We start from the raw sequence: 22,447 nt of genomic DNA on the forward strand, positions 1-22,447 counted from the left end.
CTTATACCTGCAATAGAAGTTTACTACTAATTTATTAGCAAAAGTAACACTTGTACACTGAAAATATATCACACAAAATACAGGACAGAAGATTTACTCCTGCTAGGATTTCTTTTCAGTATACCTTCTGTCTATGAATACTTTGATCTTGTGACAATTCCATCTTATGATAACCTGTGGCATTACAGGAAACTACTTTTCCGTGTGTTAACTTCATAATGCTCATCCCATGACCATTCTGCCCTTATGGCATAAGGCATAAACATACCTAAGTTTAAGAAATAAATTTAAAAATAGTGGTTATACTGCATATGTTTATTCTTTGAGATTAATTTTACGTAGCCAAAAGCCAACTTGCTGTGCACCTGTGGTCTGTGTGGCACAGACCTGTTCATAATTATCTAACAACTCCAAAATTGACCTGTTATTCTGTTAGTGTACAATGGTTTATCATAAAGCAAATCAGGAGAGTTTTGTGTTGGACAGCCAGCTTGCCAGGGGAGGACTGGGGAACTGGAGTGAGAAAGGTCACTTCAGCCTCTGATGAGGTTAGAATTATCTGAACTAGTGGAAGAACATAATTGTCCTCCAGATTAATTGGACATCAGGCAGTAGATTTTGAGGACTACATTATCCTGTAGTGGTTGGTCAGCAGGTTGTTTGTGGTAAAATATAGTATTACAGCTTGTTCTCTGCAGGCCTGTGAAAGAGGGGCAGGTAATTTCTAAGGAACGGGAAAAGATTAATTGTAAAGCTACTGAACGAGATTTTTGAAAAAAAAGAGGCAAGCAACGTCAGATGTCTCATAAGGCAAGCCAGTATTTCATAGCAGAAAGAGACAACAGCTGAAGTTTCATTTTATAAAATTTAAGTTGATGTTTTAGGTGTGATTAATGTACGTAATTTTTACTGTAATACTGTCAGGAATCCTGAAATATTAGCAAATACTAAATCTTCCAACATTGGTGAAATTATGTGCTTTTATGAACAGGCAGTTTGCGTTGCACCTATTAAGATACTAAAGTATCAGCGCAAGAGCCTGTCTCCCACTTCTTTAGACTTGCCCATGGAAGTATTTCACTTGACAGTGAAGAGTAGGGAAGACATCTGTTCTGTTTATCATAAATTGATATCAGGCAATACCTTGCACATCTGTTCAGTTAGTGACACTTCTTTAGTGTCACAAAAGGACTTCTGAGCAATGTGGTAAGTGAAAGGCTCACTGATTTTTTTTATTGTTTTTTTTACCTTGGCATATCCCCTCTTCCCAGTCCATTTTGGTTTTCTTTGCAAGCAACTAAAGGATTTTCAGAATAATAGTATGAAATAACAGTCTGAATTGTGAGCACCAGATTGGCTGCCAATCTTATCAGCCAATTTTAGATGAGTCACTGAGACATCCCTCTAAGATACCTCTGGTGCTATAATATTTGTGTAGGTTTTCAGCACATGTGAAGCTTCAAATGGGAGATTACAGGTTTTGAAGCTATGTTTAATTTGTTCAGGCAACACTAGTCTAAATCATAATATGCATAATATGTACCTATTATGTGTCATACCCTTTTTGTCCATTTTACTAATAAATTTATACAAGATAGTGAACTTTTTGTTCTTTTAAAACATTCAGAGAAAGGGCACAAGCTCTTTCCTACACAGAAACATTCAGAAATAGGGGACTTTTTTTTTGCTAGCGCTAAGATAAAAAAGTCTCTGGAATTACAAAATGGATGTCAACCATTACCTTACTCTTGGTATAAGAACCAGTTTCATGGAGAACAGCAACTCTAAATGGAGGCCACCAAGTGTGGAATTCTTTTACCCACTGATGCAACACAGTGGCTGGACAAACAATCACTGTTGGACCCAATCCCTGGTACCTAAAATAGAGCATTCGAAGAAAAAAAAAACACCTTTAACACAAAATAAATACTTTTTATTAAGTAGCTCATTAAAATACATACATATTAAAATGGCACAGTTTATAGTTTAGAGTGGGATATGAGAGCTATGGAAATTAACTGGCACTTTGTTTTCCTGGAAGCCTGTTTTTTAAAGGAAGATGAAGAAGGTACTGCTAAAAGAATCTATCCATTGAACAGTTTATGGATGCATCTATCAAGATAAACTGAAATAGAAAAGCTCCAAACAATAAGGCATAAGGGAACTTCCTCCTGTGATATTACAAATCAGGTTTTAGTGACTGCTGTTTCTGTAAGAGAAAAGAAATCATTAACAAGCAATTATTTTATTACTTCTATTACACAGAATGTGTAGCTAGAGTCTCACAAATAGACTTACACACAGGTGTTCTGCTTCATGTTTGTAATATAATGTACTATCATCACCATAATTTACAGAAAAGACATGAACTCTAAAGCAGCAGACTATCATCCATAGAAGTTGAGGTCTGAGCTCAGCTCAAACTGTCTCATAAGTTTCCTATTCATAATCACATGATTGTTTCTCAGAATGACTAAGGAAGTTTGAAACAAAGTCTTTCCGTATATTAAGTTTAGAGCTACTCTTAGGGTTAAAAAGGGAAAAATCTCTCACACAACAGCCAAACAAGAAATATTATCACCACATATAAATACCAAAAATTACATAGGAAATATACTAAGTAGTGGTTACTAGCAGTTATTTTTCAAAAATATTTGGTCTTTAAAAACCGGAACAAGATGACTTTGCAAACAAAGGCAATAGCTACAGTTGTCACATACTTATCTGTGTCTGGCTATGGACTATTCCAGAATTAATACATAAGCAATGCAAAAAATCACAGTATGCAGTCAAGATCACACACTGATAGCAATAAAGAATGATTTCTCAGACACCATTAATACTCAGCTTTAAAAAAAACCCAAACGTCTTAATCCTTTCAGAAACTGCTGTCATGAAGAAATAATATTCTTTATTAAAAGCTTATACATATGCAGAATAACAACCTGGATGTTGCTTATGAAAAAAATACTATAACACAACCTTACATAGTCTAATTAAAAAACTCTCAGCAATCCAAGGGGAAGTAAGAACTCAGAGATGCAAAAAATAGCTTCAACTATGATACCAATCCAAATAACCCCTGCTACTGCTCTTAAAAATATCCATAGCAAAAAGCCCACTTTCCCAGAACATCCTAGTCTCTCATTCTCCATGGGTTGTAACAAAATATCTCTGTTTATTCCCCTGGTCTGTATCACACAAGCTCACATGCTGGGTTTATCCAGTCTTTTTCCTCCCTTTATCTTACATAAAGAGTTCACACCTCCTTTGATCAATTTTCAGAAAATCCACTCTCCCTCCACTCAGCTGTGTGAAACCTCTTTTGTGTCTAGTCTGGCTCTAACCGCTTCCCACTAGCCAACATTTTATTATTCTCTTAAGAGCTTTTATTTATTTATATAAAAGAGTCATCTAACTTCTTCCAGCCTGAGCTCACATACTTCTGCTTGGTACACTTAGGAGGCATCCTCGATTCTCCTAATCACTGCAACAGATTTGCTCTGCTGTCCATCCAATATACATTTGTTTTCCTTGAACAAAGGTAACACTAAAAAAAATAAAACCAAAAGTCTTACCGGTGCCTTGTACCAAGATAACAATACTGCCCTGTTCCTACTGCAAATATATTGTCATGATGTATTTTGTCCCTTTTTCACAGCTGCATTATTGTAATAGCTTATGGGCAATATATGATCAATATACCCAAATCTCTTTCTTCTGTTGCTCCTGGTTTATTAAACCCAAATTCACAACAAGTATCCTTTATTTGTTGTTATTTAATTGGATGCAAATTGGAATTGCAAATAAGATCTACTCCTGCAACTTAATACCATGAAAAAGGAAGCTGTAGTCATACTATATTTATAATCTTTAGGTACTCAAAAAATTAGCAGAGGAAAACATGTCGCATTATAACCAACTCTGTTGCCAAGGACTGGTAAATCATGCCTTCAAGCTGATATGGTAACAAAACCCCAGTGAAAATTAAAGAACAGGGCAGCAAGAGCAATTTTCTGGGGCAATGGAGTTTTATTTACCCAGGCACCATGGAAATTAATCCCTGCCACTCACAGTAGAGATTGAGCTGTTTATGATTATATCTCAGTATCTTGAAGAGCACAGATGAGTAAATAATCAGTGTATAAAATTTCTGTCAGTTTCTCATCTGATCTCTCAAATAAATACGTCTGTAGTCAAATGTAACATATTTGTTAAATAAAAGAATGTATTTTATTTAACAACAAGGAAATTTACGGACTCCCAAGCCTTCAACAGGTTTCAACAAGATTTCAACCTAGATACAGGCTAGAGATGGGTCCTTAGGTTTGCTGATGCTTTCTTTTTTTTTCTTATGAAGGGACAGTTGGTTTGAAAGCTGTTGCTTGTTCCTACTATCTCAGCTGGTCTAACTAAAGATCTTTTCCCCTCCAAAAATCTTGCTTCCCTTGTATCTTTACACCAGAACGGCAGCACCTTTACAGATACAGCACAATTTGGCTTTACCCAGCTGTATGTCTCAATAATTGTTAAAAGTGAGACAGCATTTTAATTTTTGTAATAGTTTTACTTCCTATAACAAGTAATTCCTTACTCCAGCTAGTCTTCAAGCTCCTTCAAAATAAAAAAAAGTACAATTAGACACACTGACAACACAGTTGTGTTCACCCCAATGCCAACTCCTCAGCCAGGCTGATCAGAAGGTCTCCTGCTTACCAGAGTACATCTTTCAGATAGAAACTAGTCAACCAGTATTACTGTCCTCTCACTACAGATGAGGAAAATACTGGACTATGAAAGATCAAGTTGTTTAGACCCTTTGCCTTACAGCATACAAGCAAAATCAGAGCAAGTTTCACCAATAAATTAACTTTTGTTTCCTTCCATGGAATCACTATCATGATGGACTAAATGACATGCACCAGCCAAAAAATGAGACTCAACACCTTATCTTACATGGAGAAGGAACACTGCAACTTAGGTGTGCAAATAGATTTTGGCCTTTTCAAAGTTTTACTGTAGTTTCACACTATGTAAGTGTCATGAGATGTCCCTAAAGGATTTCCATCAACTCAGTGTTCCCCAAGTGGGGTAGGTAATGTAACTCCAAAAAATGATCTGTACAGTAGCATCCTTAACCAGGCAGCCATATAGAAGTAAATCAACTGGCCTGAGTGATGAAGGACCTGTTTTTAACCTTTTTTTACATAAAGGCTACAGTAAGAAGCAACTGGAAAAAAGAAAGGAATATTTTCTCTTTAAAGCATTATTTTACAGTTCATGTGCATGCCGTACACAATTTAAACGTACCTCTATGTAAAGATAATTATTTTTGTTTAGTACAGTCCTATGATAGCTGCTAAATTGCACGTAGCTATTTACATCATGTAAACAGGCCAACAGAAGTAGAAAAATCAAGTATTATTCCTGCATGTATTTGCAAATCCAAGGACACAAGCAAATTTCTTGCTGGTAATTTCACCTACGAAGAAGAAATTTTAAAGCATTGTTCAGTAACAAAAAACTGTAAAATATCTTGTAAGAAAGGCCAGTCACAATAACGTCTGTTTTGAAAAGCAACAACAACAATAAAAAAAAAAGCAGATGGAAATTCCTCTGTATAAGTTACTGGTTTTACTATTACTTTTTTTACTACTACTTTTTTTGACATGGGTAATTCCCTGCCCATCAGAAACTCTAACTTTCATTGCAGATCAGCTTGTTACTTCCTGTAAAGCGTTTACCTGGTGGCTTGCCAGAACAAATATTTTAATGTAAAATTTAATAAATGGAACTAAAGGTATTACATCTAATTTAAAATTCCATATTGTGTAAACTATTGATATTAATGTAATTGAGTTTGTAAACAATCCATTTGTGGAAGGTAACCTTAGACACTGTATTGACCCAAAATATCTAGTGCGGCTCATCTGCAAAATGAAGCATCAATGCCTGGAATTCATTAAAAGTGTTACATGTTTAATTTTTCCTGCCCTACAGCTCCATTGTCTCGTAAAATTTTTCCTTTGATGTCCCCCACTAAAAGAATTAAAGGAATATTGTAATTGAAATGTCATTAATAATTCACAGGACCCTCCTCCACCAGCAATACATCTGATGAAATATTAATTGAGCTCCACAGACTGACAGTCTGCAGAGGAGCACTTGCCTGTAATTTGAACCACGAGTCCTCATTTTGCTGTAGCTCAGACCTGCCAAGAAGGCAATTATCTGGATGGTCTTGCCCAATCCCATCTCATCTCCCAGAATTCCTCCTGCCTGCTGGCAGTGCAATTCCCAGAGCCACCTAACACCTGTCTGTTGGTACCTAAAACAAGGAAAAAGAAAATGGCAAATGTCTGATAATACAGATCATAACAGAAAGTACTCATTAATTAATCATTTGGCAAGGTTCTTATACTAGTTACAGTAACATGCTGGATGTGTGTTTTACATGAGTGCTGTATTTACTAGGTCATACATTTTTGATGGTTCAGACATTACATGTGACTTTCATTCTTTATGCAACACTAAAACATTTCTAATTAAACCAATAGTCATGGTAATTAGAGGGTATTTTATTTCATATATATTTTAAGTGCTAAAAGCAACTTGGAAAGTTACTCTTAAAAAGCATTATCTTCTCAGAAAAGATGACATGTAAGGGTCTAGTAAATTATCTTATCTGGAACATATACCTTGAATTCAAGGAAAAGGTTGACTTCTATGTGGTACAGACTTCATATTCAACTGCAAAAACTGATCACATCTGCCAAAGCCAGCTCTCTTTTTACATAAGTTTATTGACTAACAAACATTAAGTCTCTTTCAATGAAGAAAAAACCCACGGCAAAACCATAGAAACTATTGCAGTGAATGGGATGCAGCAGAACATTATGTGAGAGCATTAGAGCAGTTTATACTCCCAGTCCTTCACTGGAAATTGCACAAGCAACAATGTAAAATATATTTCAGTTAAAATAAGAAGACTGGAAAGCAAGATTTACAATGGCGAGCTGAAAAGGTGGAGATAAGATACTAGAGAAAAGAATCACTGGAGAACATGCTTTTTTATAATTATATGAAACAGTGAGATCAGTAGGAATAACACACCACATGTGTGGGTTAAATTAAAACAACAGAAAGAAATGAAAAACAGTATCTTCAAATCACATTAAAAAAAAAATCAAGCATGTTTCAGCACTTTTGTGTCTCCTAACTCACTAGAAGGTTACTGATAAAATTTTCTTGATAGCATGCATTTCTGGAGTGCAGAGCAAGGCAAAGAGCAAAACGTGGTTTTTTTTCATAGGGATTGTTCATTTTAGGGGATTTCTTGTGTGCATTCCAAAATCCTGTTTCCTTCCTTGAACAAGTAATATTTAGGACTACTGACAGCTAATGACACTAGTGTCTACAAAGTAGTATTAAAAATCAATTTATGACGAGTTCTGTATGGATTTAGAGAAAGCTAAATGGAGACAAACAAATGGCACGAGCAGGTAAAAAAAAGATGATCAAAGAACACATCTAATGGTTCAGACATCACACTATTCACTGGTGTCTCAAAAGCATTATGCCAAGAAGCCCTTAAAAAAAAACCCTTATTAGAAATTAATTCACCTTAAAATGCAGCAATCTATAAAACAACTATGAAATGGCTTGCAGGATTAGACATAATTGGGCTAAGATGCTATCACTACTACATTTTATAAAGACAAAACATTTCCTGACAAATATTAAAGAATTGAAGGGAATCCTCATTCCAGTCAGAAGCTGCTCCCCCAGACTAATGCCCAGCATGTCTCTTCAGAAGACAACCATTCAAGAACTTCCTGATATAATTTTGTATTATTTCTTAGGATTACATACAGAGCTTTAAAGTAGCTGTATTTATAAGTGTATTTCTCTCTCTCACCTTCCTTCTCCTGAAAAAGTTTCACAGTAGAGAATTAGGTTTGTGAAAAATCCTGCTCCAAGGTTATCTAAAAATGTAAAAGATGCAGGTCCTTTCTTTGTATAATCATGCATAATCATCTTCTATATAAACATGTAATAATTGCAATTATGCAAAAGTTAAAGGAAACCTCTCCTTCAATTTTTTGTACTTATATGGAGAGATAATCAATTCTCCTCAAATCTTATACTTTCATTGCCCCTTTTTTTTAATTACAAAAATTCTGTGGAAGTAAAATAGAAGTGCTGGTCTTCCAAAATAGTTATATTTGGACTGTTTTTCATATGAGCAATCATTTGTGATGCATCCCTCAAAATTCACCACAGTTTAGCTGCATTGTTGAGGAGACAAAATTGCATTTCAGATGTATCAGGGAAATCATATACTGAAGGCAAATAATGATGAAACCTGTCTTCTTTTTTATACAGACATCATTCTCTCAGGCTAAGTACATAAGGCAATGTTTGCAAGACTGTTTGGTTTTGCTCCACAGTAGTACTCGTGCTATTCCTGCTGAATGTTCATCAAAGCAGACAAGTATAGAGGGAAGAAAACAGATCATCCACTTTAACAGATTTGTCAAAGGACAAACTCGAGGCTCTCCTATTTCTACCATGAGCTAACTTCTGTGTAACTTAGCTATGCAAGAAGATCACTCGCAGTATATGCTATGTATGTCCTCAAGTCAATATACTTCCATGTTTTGTACTAAACTTGCTCAGAACTCAACAGTTTAATGCCTATTGACCATGGGCTTTCCTACACTGGAGATATCAGCATTTAAGTTACAAGTCAGACAAATCATTCAACTCCATTGATCTTTCTAACCACTTAAGAGGTTTTGCCAACTGACTCATGCTTGCAGGGATACCCTTCATTAGTGAGGCTTGCATTTCTATGATTAATTTTTAGTGTCTGCTTTATTTCATTTCCCTTCGGGTTGCTCAGACCACACATCCGTCCTCAAGATGAATACTTCTGCAGTACCTTTGTATAAACAACTGGAGACCACATATTGGCTCTGGATGGTCCCAGCAACCAAGCCATTAATTCAATTCCATTTCAGAGCTAGTGCTTTCCTTCCAGGGACTACAGGACAACAGTAATAATTTCTTTGAGGTCAAGACTAAGTGGCTCTGTTGGAAGGGATACCACACACTCCCATTATAAACCAAGGCTTTCTACCACAACAATAAAATTTTAGAAAGTTTGCTTTTGAAAGAGATGTTTTTCCTCCTGTGTGAAATGTTGTCAACAAAATTGAATTCAAGTCCATCATGCATGAAATGCAAGGGAGAGATTATGAATGAAGATAACTGGTCAGCTGCTAGCTTGTTTGGGCTGCCTTTTGTAAATAGCATTTTGAAATGAACTTGAAAGCATCACTGGGCACCATGTCTCAAAAAACTGAAACAGAAAGGAGTTATATCCAAATCTGTAATCCAACATTAAATATCTACAAAATGAGTTGTAGAGTATTTTCCATCCGCTAAAGGAATTAGGAGTTCACTCTATATTTTAAAATTTACCTGGTTCAATATTATTTTATAATATGAATTACAAGTGGTTACTTTGAATAGACTTTGAGTAGTTATTTAAAGAAAAAGTTGTATGTATTCTTTACTGGCAGAAAATTTCACCCACTCCACCCAGTCACAGAAACACCATATTTCTTGCTTTCATTTACCACATCTTGCCAACATCTTATGTTTTAAAGTAATTCTACAACTCCACACCTGAATGAAGAGCACGTACATATCACTAAAACAAAGCATTTAAAAAAATAGAGAAGGAGAGCTTCTCAATACATAGTTTAGTTAATATCCATTCACAATATTCACATCAGCCAGTTATCATTTGTATTTTCAAGTAACTGCATTTTGTGCTCCCAATAAATTAATTTCTTTGAAGTTCAATCCTGGAATCTTTTTTAAAGAAAGAATCCTACTGAAACAACTGAAGTTAATATTGAGGCATCGTTGACTGAAGTAAAAGTTACAGCAAAGGGCATCTGGAATTCACCGTGACTATTAATTAGTACCAATATTATTAACAGCATACACCAGCATAATATTAACATCAAGTACACAGTACATACTTAAATAGCTTTTTGAAGAGAAATCCTGGTACTTTGAAACCCTCTTCAAATTCCACATCACTTTCTTCAGAAAGTTCCTCAACTGTTTGATGTTCTTTGTCCTTCAAACGTTCTTTTTGCCACTTCCTGGAATGACACAAAGAGTCAACATTCATAACATGGAAAAGATAGTCTATGAAAACGACACAAAACTTTCAATCAGGCAAAAACCCAACAAGAACACATTCGCTGATGTAATGATTTAAAATAGTAATCATTTGGAAGACCGAATTTGCAAGTAAACGCTCAAAATATCTAATATATTCAAAGATGCATGCACTCCTTACTATTTAGTTACAGGTCTTCAGAGTTTTATAGCTAGTTACAAAGTTCTATAGACAGAAATACTAATATAACAGAATCAACAGCTAACAGCATCAAAAAATATGGCTGCCTTAAATTCTTAAGGTAGCATAATGGGTGAAAAGAGTTCTAAAAAAGTCTGCCTTTGTGGACCCAGTCACAAACTTGGTATTATTTTATTTACTGAAAATAAACACCACCATCTGCAAATAGACACAAGTTGCAATAAATTGCCAAGATAGATTGCACTGAAAAAATAAGACAACACAATGCTGAACAGGCTTAAAGGGCCAGTTTCATTGAAGAATATTTTGATCTCAAGTCAGGAAGTCTTCAGATGCAAAAACAATGATGGAGAGGAAAAAACCAGCAAATGCTGGGAAAAAAATAAGATGCACAAAGATAGTCTTCAGTTTGCTGATTAAAACTGATGAATTGCTAATGTTTATTATTGGACTGTTCTTAATTTATTATATGAAATCATATATTCACTGAAGTAGCAAAAAAGAACTTACATACAATATATAAAGTGTCAATGCTTTCCCCTTTTATTTACCTATCCTAAAACAGGAATGGAAATCTCTTAGACTAGCAGTTTGTTAAATGTTTGACTTAGAAAAATAACCTTCATGCTCTGGAGTCTAACAGGCAGATATGACATATTCTAGAGGCACAGCATAAAAATGCTTCTATTTTTCTTCAGATCTACAATGTTATGCTCTCAGGCACAGAGGGTCAATTATTCTTCTGAGTTCCAGAAAAAGATCAACAACTCAAATTGACAGACTGTGTCACTACTGGAACTGAGACAGGTTAGAACTTGATTATTTTATCAGAGTTGGTTATGACAGGACTTAAACAAGGAAGGAAACTGCTACTTATCACACTAAAATCAAACAAGTACAGATTACAAAGCCTCCAAAGAGACATCTAGGTAAACAATCCATGCTAAATCCAAGCAGGGCAATCATTTGTACAACCTTGGTTTGCTTCTAATTCTATACTCCAACGTGAATCCCCACTAGCCAGCACTGGAGTGTCAGCATCCCCTGGGAAGAAGTAGATTGCCCTCTAGTGCGCATTAGAAAAAGTGATCCAGAAACAACCAAGGGGAAGCAGTCTGAGATCAGCTCGAAGCTGTCCAGAAATTTAGGCACTCAGTATAACTACTATATTTTCTGTAAGTGTGATCGATGTTGGGATGTCTCCTAAAATTATTAGATACCTAGAAAATACAAACATCTAGAACTTGAATAAACCCTGTACTTAATTTTACTAAAGTTTGCTTTTCACACACATTATCTGTTATTGCATTGAAGTGTATAATTACTCCAGCTGTAGTACTGAAGGCTCTCATAGCAGTAAGATATTCTATGATAAAACTTGATTATTTGCTTTTAAAAAGTGTCAATGTCTAAATGGTTGAAGCAATAGGAGGACAAGAACTATTTGCTGGACCAGATCAATCACAGTTGGTCAATTTGGTCTTGTACCTTACCCCGGACGTCCAACACTGGGGGGAGAAACAGCAGTACCTCATCTTCAACTTAACTACACAGTAGCTTACTGACCATTTGGTGCATAAGCTCAGTTAAATATCATTCGTATGTCTAAACAATCAGAAAATACAGGTTTTACTCTATCATCAAGGTCTCTTGAAAATAGAAGCATGACCTTTGAGAAATCTATCTTATGCTGTTGATGGTCAATGCCATAAGTACAATTTTATCCTGAAAGTGAAGTATGAAAGTCATATATCATACAATTAAATTTTTTCTTAATATAAGACTGCATTCAGATACTAAGCCCGTTTCCTACTTACTGCAATACCCTAGAAAGAAATTCTGCGCCCAAAACAGTAATGAGCACAATTTGATTTTTTTAAAAAAATACAGTCAGGAACCAAGCTGAGTATTTAATATAGTTTACATTTGTGAAGCATAATATGTTTTATATTTTATACAGTTAAGAATCCCTTACAGATTATTCTAATTTGCTAAATTGAAGCATTCAGTATTACTTTTTTGATCTAACTTTTTATGGTCTATATGGGTGGGTTTAATTGGTACGTCCTAACAGATGAAATACATGCAGTTAGTACCACAATTCTCCATAAGTAAATTAAGACTGATGTACACAATTACACACTTAAGCTTAGAATGAAAGGTGTACTCAGCAAGTGAGATAAAATATATCTTCATTTGGGTCTTAGCTTTGTCATTCCAAAGAGCAGTTGGGATGCTCTAAGAAAGTAACTTTCAGGATAGGTAATATTTAAACCTTTTTTAATTTATAACTCTGAAACATCAAGAGATTCAGTGACTCAGATACATCAAAGAAAGCCAGCACATGAAAACTGATCTATGAAGCCCAACTTATTTTAAAACACATTTTACTTTTTTTGTTTGATTCCTTGGATCAGCTGCTTTGTATACTGATAGCCACAATTTCCATCTACTCAGTTGCTTGGATATCACTTGGTGAACATGGAAAGCAGCAGCTTTCCTAGCCTTGCCTTTGAGCACTTGACAGCAATAGAAGTCAAACAACTCTAATCCACAAACTATATGAATGAAGAATGGCCAGTCTTCGCGAACGAAGAACCGGGGAAGGTCTTTACACCTTCCAGCCTGTGCACTGGATTTTTTAGGTGAGACACAGTGTGCGCGGAACTGAGCCCACCCTTTAATCCTGAGGTTCATCTGCCGGGGCCAAGCACTCTTGGACGGTGGCAGCGAGGTCCTCGGGACGTAGATGGATTGCCTTTACAGGGCTAACGAGCTCCATCTGCCCGGGGAGGGGCCCTGACCGGGAATCGAACCCGGGTCTCTGCAGTGACAGCACAGTGCCTTTCCCCTAGACCACCAGGGGCTCCCGCAAACTATACAGACAGCACAGGAAAATATAGATATGGCACTTATCTCCCTTAAGAACACATGTAATTCCTTCCTTGAGCAGCAGTCTTGAAGCAACATACTGACAATTATGGGAACAGTGTCCATAACACTGCTAATTTTTGTTTTGATTCCAAGCTGTTACCTTATGCAGATACTGTATTACTGATGCCAATAATTTAACATAGTAACTATGTATAAGCAGCAAAAGCTACTTTTTTATACTTTTGCTTCGCATTTTAAGACATGCAAAGGAAAACTGTAATAAAAAAGAAATTTCTTGATAATTTGCAATTTCCACAACTACAAAGCTTAAGAATAATGCAAGAAAATCATACAGCAGTTTTCTTGTTGAGAAAAAAAAACAAAACAAAACAAAAAAAAGGTTTATTTCCTATGCATTTAATATGCATACAAGGTTACTTTTCTTTTGGGATTCTAGGTAAAAAGCTGAAAACAGGCTCATTTTCACTCTTTCCATAGTCTTCAAAGAAACTGGCTCTTCCATGACCTGATGTGCTGGTCTTGGATGGATTCATTTTCTTCACAGCGGCTGGTATGTGACTGTGTTTTGGATTTGTGCTGAACACAGGGTTGATAATATAGAGATGTTTTGTTATTGTTGAACAGGACTTGCACAGAGCCAAGGCCTTTGCTTTTTGTACTGCCACACTGGTGAGGAAGCTGGAGGTGTGTGGGAGGCTGGGAGGAGACACAGCTGGGACAGGCAACCAAATCTGACCTAAGGGATATTCCCAACCCTATGGCATCATCTTCAGTATATAAAATGAGGGGGGAGTTTGGAGTGATGGCATTTGTCTTCCTAAGAAACTGCTATGTGTGATGGGGCTCTGCTCTCCTGGAGATGGTTGAACACCTGCCTGCCCATGGGAAGCACTGAATTACTTCCTCATGATGCTTTACTTTTGTGTGCGCAGCTTCTGCTTTCCCTATCATATTTATCTCAATCCACAAGTTTTCTAGCTTTTAGCCTTAGGATTCTCCCCCTGATCCCACTGCTGGGTGGGTGGGGCTTGGTTGCTGGCAGGAGTTAAACCATGACACCTGACCATTCCACCTGACCAGACAGGAGGCTACAGGTTGAGATCTCACAGCTCCAGTTTTGAACACTTCTAGACCAAGATGGTCACTGTCAAGTATGACAAAAGACACATTGATAACATACCTGCTGATAGGGATAAGTCTTTGAGACATTCAGCAGCAACCCAGAGAATGCTTACCTAAGCCCCTTGGTTCAGCTGGTAATGTATGAAGGACAGCTGGCAATGACAATTTCACTGAATCTCAAACTTTATAGGTACTTGACAGTATCCTACTTATTTATCTTACTCTCCATAACCCTGACGTTCCTTGCTACTGTTCACTGTTATAGAAAGTTGTAGTTATCGCAAGATTGACATTAGACATTGACCTTTCAGAACAGAAGATTTTTTTTTGTCTGCATGTCTGCACAGCACCATGGCTCTAGTAAGAGTAACTGAGAGAAAAGCAAGACCCATACAAGGAAAAAAAAAAATGAAATTACTGAGAACCTGAGCTGAATTCTATATATGTTCCACTGATCACATCTGGCTTTGAGTGATTAGGCCAACCACTGCAAGCAGTCTTTAGAAGGAAAGAATCGGGTACTCTCCTGCCTGATGTTTACTGCAGATAACAGCTCCTGTTCTGGCAGCAGTCTCTTGTTCCAGAGATGCTCTGCAGTCGCACAGTTAGCTAATTATCATGCTTCAACAGCATCAATGTGGTTTCCCCTTGACACAGACCAATCTCTTGAAGTCCCATCTCTGAAAAGTTTTAATGTTAAGGAAACTCATTTTCAATCTCTAAGAGTATAGGACTGCATTCATCACCAAGCACAAGACTAGATGTTCAGAAGAATAAAGTAATCCTGAAGGGTTTTCCTCTGCCTCTCTCACGGGCAAAATATACCATAATCTCACCCATTCGTTTGCATTCAAAAGTAAAACTGACACGAAACAAGATATAAATGTAAGCAAATGACAGCATTTCTATAGCATTCTTAATATGTTTCTTAATTCACTACATTTTATTTTCTCGTGGCATTTCCCATAATGAAGATTACCTGGGGGTGTCAGCATAAAAACATCAATGTGGACAGCTGCAGCTTAACAGCCACAATAACTGTAGCTATGAAATTTTTAAGAGATGTAGTGTTTTGGTAGCAATTACAGTTATTGATATTTCTAAAATTCATTTAGGCTTTTATTGTAACTTCAGTAACCAAAAGAAATGTAGTCTATGATATGACTTTGCTAAGGATAAATTGTCACAATCTTAACGTTATTAAAAAACGTTTTTGAATGAATTTAAACTGTGAGTCATATTAAAACTTTCAATCAAAATAAATTACTCTTGATGAAAACACTGAATTAAAAATGATTTAATATTGGTCTAATTTAAATGTGAAGAATACAGTTTTATTCAGTAAAACAGTAAATATTTTACCGATAAGAACAATTAATTTTTGTTAACGCATCCAATGGAAAACATATTTCTTTTTGACCCTTTGGACATTGTTCAGATTAGCCTCTTGCTGAAATTTCCATTCAAGACCAATAAACTATGTTTTAATTTTGAAAGGTAACATCCTGGGATTGCAAACCTATTGCCTCTTATCAGCTGCTGATGTGCCTTGATAACCTGGGATGTCAAAGTGAAGTTGGGCCCTTTCTTTGGGAGGTTTTCTACAACCTCAGTACCCCCATGACCAGAAGATACCCCTTCCACCACAGCAACCCAGGCTCTCACTCCAGAAGAGATGGTGTTTATATCTCTACTTCTTGACTCCTTCTCTGATGCAGCTTTATTTAAATACATAAGATTTCGTATTTCCATAGAAATGTAAAATTGGGGCCTCTGAAGCATTAATCAAGTTTTTATGCTAGGCTTTATCTCTACATCAATCACCTTTCACTGACAAACCTAATATATATTCCTCCTTCCACTCTAGAACATGTTTTCTAGATGACTATGTAACTACTTGAAGGGCATTCATGAAAGGTAATTAATTAAAAGTAAACACGCTATCAACAAGCTGAAGTCTCTTATATGAAGCTCAACCCTTATACTAGAAAAGAAACATGTGAGTGGTTAGAGAACAATAAAAGCAACCATTTTAGTGATCTTGATCTTTTAACTCCCAATGTGTGCAGAAGAGTCTTGTAACTTTACTGGTATGTCTGGTTAGCATTTAAGAGCTTAACAAATTACATGTCATCTCATTGCCCCTTCAAAATGTTTTCTGTTGAGTCGTGAAAAACAGAAACATTGCTCAGTATTATTGTTAGGAGCTCAACCACTATGCTGTCAGTAGAGAAAACATCTAAACCACACCCTGTAGCTACCCAGAGATCACCAACACATAGGTTATAAAAATTTCTTGAGTCACAGCTTAGCAGTGTTTCAGCTGCCATTTTTGAAAAGAACTTGTTCTTCTCTTAGAACAAGTATTTTCCCACCTGGCACACTAGATTCTCCTTACAAACCTTACTCAATTTACAACCTTAGGTCATTGTAGCAACAGAAAACATCACTATTAACATCACTGTCACCATGTCTTTAGATGAGGAAGCTTTTACCCTCACTCTCATCAAGAACAGAGAGGAAAATCACTGACAAACAGAGCAGCTCTAAATTTCTAGACTTGACTAACAGTAGTATAAATGTCAGTCATAACTACTTATGACTTCTAATGTAAGTTATGCAAGAAATATCTTGTGCTATTGATTAAATAATATATTGTCATTTCCAGTATAAATGTTTTCACAAGTTTAAATTCAAAAGATTCTTTTAATACTGATTTTCAAATAAACTTGTTAGCCATAAACTATTAATAAATGCCTTGGATTTCAATAAACTAACAGATTCTACAGAAATAGTATGTAACTAATTTATTCAAATTATTTCTTCTTGACTAGCAGTTAATTATATAAAGCTGAAAACTAAGCATTCCACCTCATACTGAACCTAAGATTTCTCTTTCAGTGGAAAAGTGCCACCCCTCTGAAGAGGGAGGGCACTCTCAGTCTGCACAGTAATTTGCCTATCAAGCAGAAGATGTAATTATTTTGTTTTGGAAAGGTGAGTAAATGATCTGCAGATAAAGGCAGTACTGAAGTAAAAAGATACCAAGTAATATCTTTTTTAATATATACTTAATTTTTGGTATATTCACAGTTCTCCAAACATACCAATACTCAAATAGCTTATTACCAAAGGACCTATAACAATCAGCAAAATCTAACAACAAAGTTCTTATATTAAGAAGAACTTAATAAGTAATTAATAGATATGTCTGATTCCTTCTGGAAGGTCATGATCCTTCCAACTGCCTGATTTCCCTTTACCCTGCTAGAAGTGCATTGAAGTATTACAGACATTGCCCTTTGCATATTCAACATAGTTTATTTATTATTATTACTTATAAAAATGTCTAGGACTAACCTTAGTCTCTGTTTATAATAGTCCACATCTCCATCATCTCTCCACCTTCTTACTTTGTGCTTCCCCGGTGTATGCTCTTCTTCCTCAGAGCTTGGAACAAAGTCAGCATCATGTTCAGCTTCTTTTAAAACCTTCTTCAAACGTTTTCTTTTTCTTGATAAATTCTTAAGTTCATAATCAGAATCATTCTCAGCAAGAGAAGATGCCTGCTCTTCCTCCTCTTCTGCTGCTTCTGGATCGAAGAGCTCCTCATCAGGTACATACTCGGACTCCCCACTATCATCCTCCTGGTCATGCCTGAACTTCTTGGCCTCAGGATACTTCTTTTCCTTTGGAATCCTGGCCTTTGAGTGAATCTGAAGGGCACGCTTCTGAAGTTCTCTCATATGTTTTTTTAAGCGCTTATCTGTTTTTGACAGGGCTTTACCACTCTTCTCCTTTGTAGTAGTTGTGGGAGCTACACATGGAACACTTTTGGCTTGTGCTTTCTTCTTTGCTCCTTTGCGACGGGATAACTTCTTTCTTTCAGATGACAGCTTAGCTTGGTCAGCTAAATACTTCTCAAAATCAGATGTTTCATTCAGTCGTAATTGTCGTGTCTTTCTCTCTGGCTTCTGAGGTATTTTAGTTCCAAATGGAGTCATCTGACCAGTACGAATAAGCTCTTCCCACTCTGTTTCCTGAGCAGGCATAAGCATACTACCCAGACATGATGGACCAGGTTCTACAACAAAAATAAGAACATACAGCACGTCTTTAACACCTGCTGTATAACTAAAACACAGGAACAAGGGCAGTTTTGAGGTTTTTTTTACCCCGACCTTCATATATGTTTAGCTCAGTTTTTATACACAACTTAAATTCCAAATTATCATCACACATTACACTTGAAGTTCAAAAATGGCAAAACCCAACAGAACAGATGGCTAAAAAAGTCAAGACTTTTACTTCAACCTACTTCTCAAACTTCACATAGAAAATATTACACGTACTATCAAAATGCAAATACTTCTGAAACAATACACAGCAGCAAGAACTGCCATAAAATTACAGTTTCCAATGGCACATGAACTCTAATGTGCCACCTATGCTGTCAATTCCACCCGTGTCACCATGTTCAGTGCAAGAAACCACTGTGTTCCCCACAGGCAGCAACGCTGCCCATTTCCATTTTATTACTGATTTTTCAGTCCTACTCATAAGCTTAAAATCCGACATTTCGATTACCACACCAGAACACACAAAAAATCTTACAAAACAAACTGTCTTAACACATGCTTCGGAAAAATCACAAAACCCAACCAAATAAAACAAACCAAAACATGTCTTCCTTTCCTACAGTACTAATATCAGCATGATGAGTTTAAAAGTCAGATTGGCTGCACAGCATTTTGTCATAAAAGAGCATTTCAGTTACACTGCACATACAGTTACTGTACACAAACTATAATTGGTGTCTGAAACCAAAGAGGAAGAAAAGCTCTTGATTTCAGGAAGCTGAAGGGGAATCCTGGCCTGATACCTATTATTGGGGTCCAAAACTTCAAAATAACTGTGTCAGAATTGCCAGCCCAGCATGCTCCTTTTTATGGTTGCATTTAAAGCACTGTATCTATCGTATGTTTAATGAGCAATGGTGATGCATGAAACTCCTTCACCGCCAGCCCCTTCTACTACAACTGCTCTGTTCCATTCCTTCTGTTGGGTTCTGCTCTCTTCCTAGTTACATTTCAACACACTGGGTGCCTGAGTTTTGCTGCATGAACTCACTCAAAGAAAAAGGATTAAAGATGCTTTTCCACTGAGAAAAATTTACTGAGGTTTTGTTGAATCAGGAGAGAAGCATGAGCTCTGGAATCCACTCCAGTCACATTTGCATGGGACGAATAGCACAAAGTTTTCACCTTTGCAAACAACAGCATAACTCAAAGGTGATGAACTGCTGTCAGTGGGATTCAAACTTGCCCTGCAGAATATTGCAGATTAGTGACCATGGCCAAGACAAAGCTAAACTGGAGTTACAAAATCCATGTTCCATTTGCAGACAGCAGTGAGAAAGAACACCTACAAAACCACAGAGAACATATATCCTGCTCTGGAAGAAATCTTATTTTTAATTTAAAAAAACCACACTGCAGCCTGCAAAAGAGAAGCACGTCCCCCTTCCATTTCTAGTGATACTTCCCAACAGTAAGAAAAAACAATTTTGTTAATGCTGATTGATAGCATCCAGCATCTAAAATGTAATTCAATCATGATGTTAGTCATCTTTATCAAATTAGCTGTGAAAAAAATGTTAGGATTTCCAATTTATTAAGCCCAATACTCTAATGTGCCTCAGTCATCCCTACTCAGCTGAAGGCAGATTAACATCCATTTTTTAAAACTTCCCACATGAATATGTTAAAATCTGCAAGTCTGCAGGTGCAGAGAATAAGTGTTCTTAACTCTCTCTTTGAAAGCCAGCCACTGAAATTTATCTCATTACTGGCAAAAGTCTTACAGACTAGCTTCAAACAAAAAAAAAAGGTAGCCTTCTCCCATACATACCTTCATCTTCCTCAAATTCAAGCTCATTTGCTTCATCAACAAACTCTGTTAAACCAAGAATTCCTTGGAGACGCTTTTGTTTTGCTTTTATCTTCTTCAGCTGTTGTTCCTTCAATGAGAATTAGATATGTAATGTAATTTTTAATCTGGTTCATAAACTTGCTATCCTTTTAAGCAAGACTTAAATTACTACATTTGTAGCATTTTCAACCAGAATCTCACATTCAAATGTTTACAGTATTGCACTTGAAACAAAAAAAAAGTGCAAAAAAGTGTCCTTTTGATGAAGAACTGTTCACTAGCCTGATCCTGTCTTCATGTAGTACTTTTTAAACCACAAAGGGTAAGCGTTTTCATGTGTGGTACAATGTATTACCTCCTGTGTATGCACTATTATCCTTACTACCAGAGTACTTTGCATCCTAAAACATGTCCTGTATGTCTGCTCTAAGGAAACAGCTGTCTTATACCAGTTGTTAATTTCCCATTTGTCTCAATAACAGAAGTCTTCTTCAGCAATTTTTAAAAAACACTACAAAAGGAAGAGTACTAAAAGCACTTCTCCATGCAAATACAGCTTTAAATACAATGCCTGCCTCTAAGCAGCCTCCAAAAACACTCTTCAGGTTATCAGGAGCACTTTTATGGATTATAGCTTCCAGACAGAAATTTTTTCTTACACTTCAAAGATGGTTAACAATGAACTTGAAATGAGGTCTGAATTTCCCCTGAAACTAGCATTTGTGTAAATCACTTCAACCAGTGTGAAAACAAGCAAAATACAGAGTCCAATTACATGATCAGTCTTTATAGGTAAGTCTGGTTTAATGCATTTTTTCCTACTACTTCTATCTACTTGTTCCTAGTGCTGTGCCACTGTTCAGTACAGTCCCCACCACCATCTTAATTGGCTGAATTATGAGCAGTGTTATCCAAGTTGCTGAAATTATAAAGGTTAGAAAGCAAACAAACAAATTACTCAGTGGCAAATAGCCTAAGACTGTCGTGTCTGAGGGCAAAGGACAGTAAGTTTCACAATCAAGTTTATCATTAGAGAAAGCTGAAGGTGAATTTCCAGCAGAGAGTGAGCTGATCAAGGCGCTACATTCCTGATTAGCAGAAGTTTCCCTTTTCTCAAATCTCCTTGCTACTCACAGCTGTAGAGGTTCGTTGCTTACATTGATGCTACAGTGCTCTACAGCTCCTTTCACTTACTACTCTGGCTGGAGCAGTTTCTGACAAATGGATGAATTAAAGAGGCTCACAGAAAAGACTGATGTGTACTGATACAAGATACAGAAAATGAAAGAAGGTTAAGGAAAAGCACATAGAAAATGAAGACCATGAGAGCTGAGATTTTGGTAAACTACTGAATCACACCCTAACAATGCTCTGCTAATTCTCCAAACACTGCTGGGAGGTCTTTTTTTAAATTAATGCAAATCCATCTTCTGAGCAGGTCCTGGAACTTTGGTTTTAGAGCTTGTTCCAAAATTTAGAATAATAAAAAAAAATCAGCTTTTAGAATAAAAAAACTGATACATCTTTAATTTAGTTATTTGTATTTTTGGTACAAAATGAAACCCTTTCAAAAGGAAGGAACAGCAACTGTAGATTAACTCTGAACTATATAATTAAGAATTATATCACAAAATCCAAACCTTAAGACAAAGTACAAAGTAAGTATTGTCAGCAGGAAATTAATGCAATCCAATTACCTTGTTATATTTTTGCCGTTTTACAGAATCTAGTTTTCTGCTAATATTTTTGTTGTCAGCAGCTTGAGGTGAAATTTCCTCAATTATTTTATTTATTTGTCTCAGAGATGCTGTACATGATCTGAAAAAAACAATAAGATTGCAATGTACTAGTAAACTCTAGAAAGAAAAATAGCACAATCATGATTCAGACAATTTAGAAATTCCAAGAGATTTAAGGTAAGGTGTGAAAAGGTCTACAGGTAAGTTTCTGAATAAGCATATTATATTTAAACAACACTGGAAATATTAAACACTTTAAAAACTTGTACAACATAAAATAATTTTAAACTAAATTTTACTTATAGTAAAAGTCGAAAGGAAAGGAAATTAAACAACCACTGTAATGTTTGGTACTCAA

At 36.2% G+C, this 22,447-nt stretch overlaps 1 protein-coding gene across 3 annotated transcripts in view; it reads right to left on the reverse strand.

The window, feature by feature from the left end:
• Positions 1–22,447, reverse strand: part of ERCC6 (ERCC excision repair 6, chromatin remodeling factor) — a 46,377-nt gene that overhangs the window by 20,141 nt on the left and 3,789 nt on the right. For all 3 annotated transcript variants that reach the window (XM_027880476.1, XM_027880477.1, XM_027880475.1), the window contains 6 exons: positions 22,048–22,168; positions 20,330–20,438; positions 17,780–18,503; positions 10,056–10,181; positions 6,170–6,328; positions 1,742–1,877 (listed from right to left, as the gene is read on the reverse strand). In XM_027880476.1, the coding sequence (XP_027736277.1) occupies positions 1,742–1,877; positions 6,170–6,328; positions 10,056–10,181; positions 17,780–18,503; positions 20,330–20,438; positions 22,048–22,168 (1,375 nt within the window). The remainder of the gene's footprint in view (positions 1–1,741; positions 1,878–6,169; positions 6,329–10,055; positions 10,182–17,779; positions 18,504–20,329; positions 20,439–22,047; positions 22,169–22,447) is intronic.

The sequence above is a fragment of the Empidonax traillii genome, unplaced genomic scaffold (genome assembly GCF_003031625.1).
Source record: "Empidonax traillii isolate 1590-97213 ecotype Southwest subspecies unplaced genomic scaffold, ASM303162v1 scaffold70:size1330859, whole genome shotgun sequence".
NCBI classification, from domain to species: Eukaryota; Metazoa; Chordata; class Aves; order Passeriformes; family Tyrannidae; genus Empidonax; species Empidonax traillii.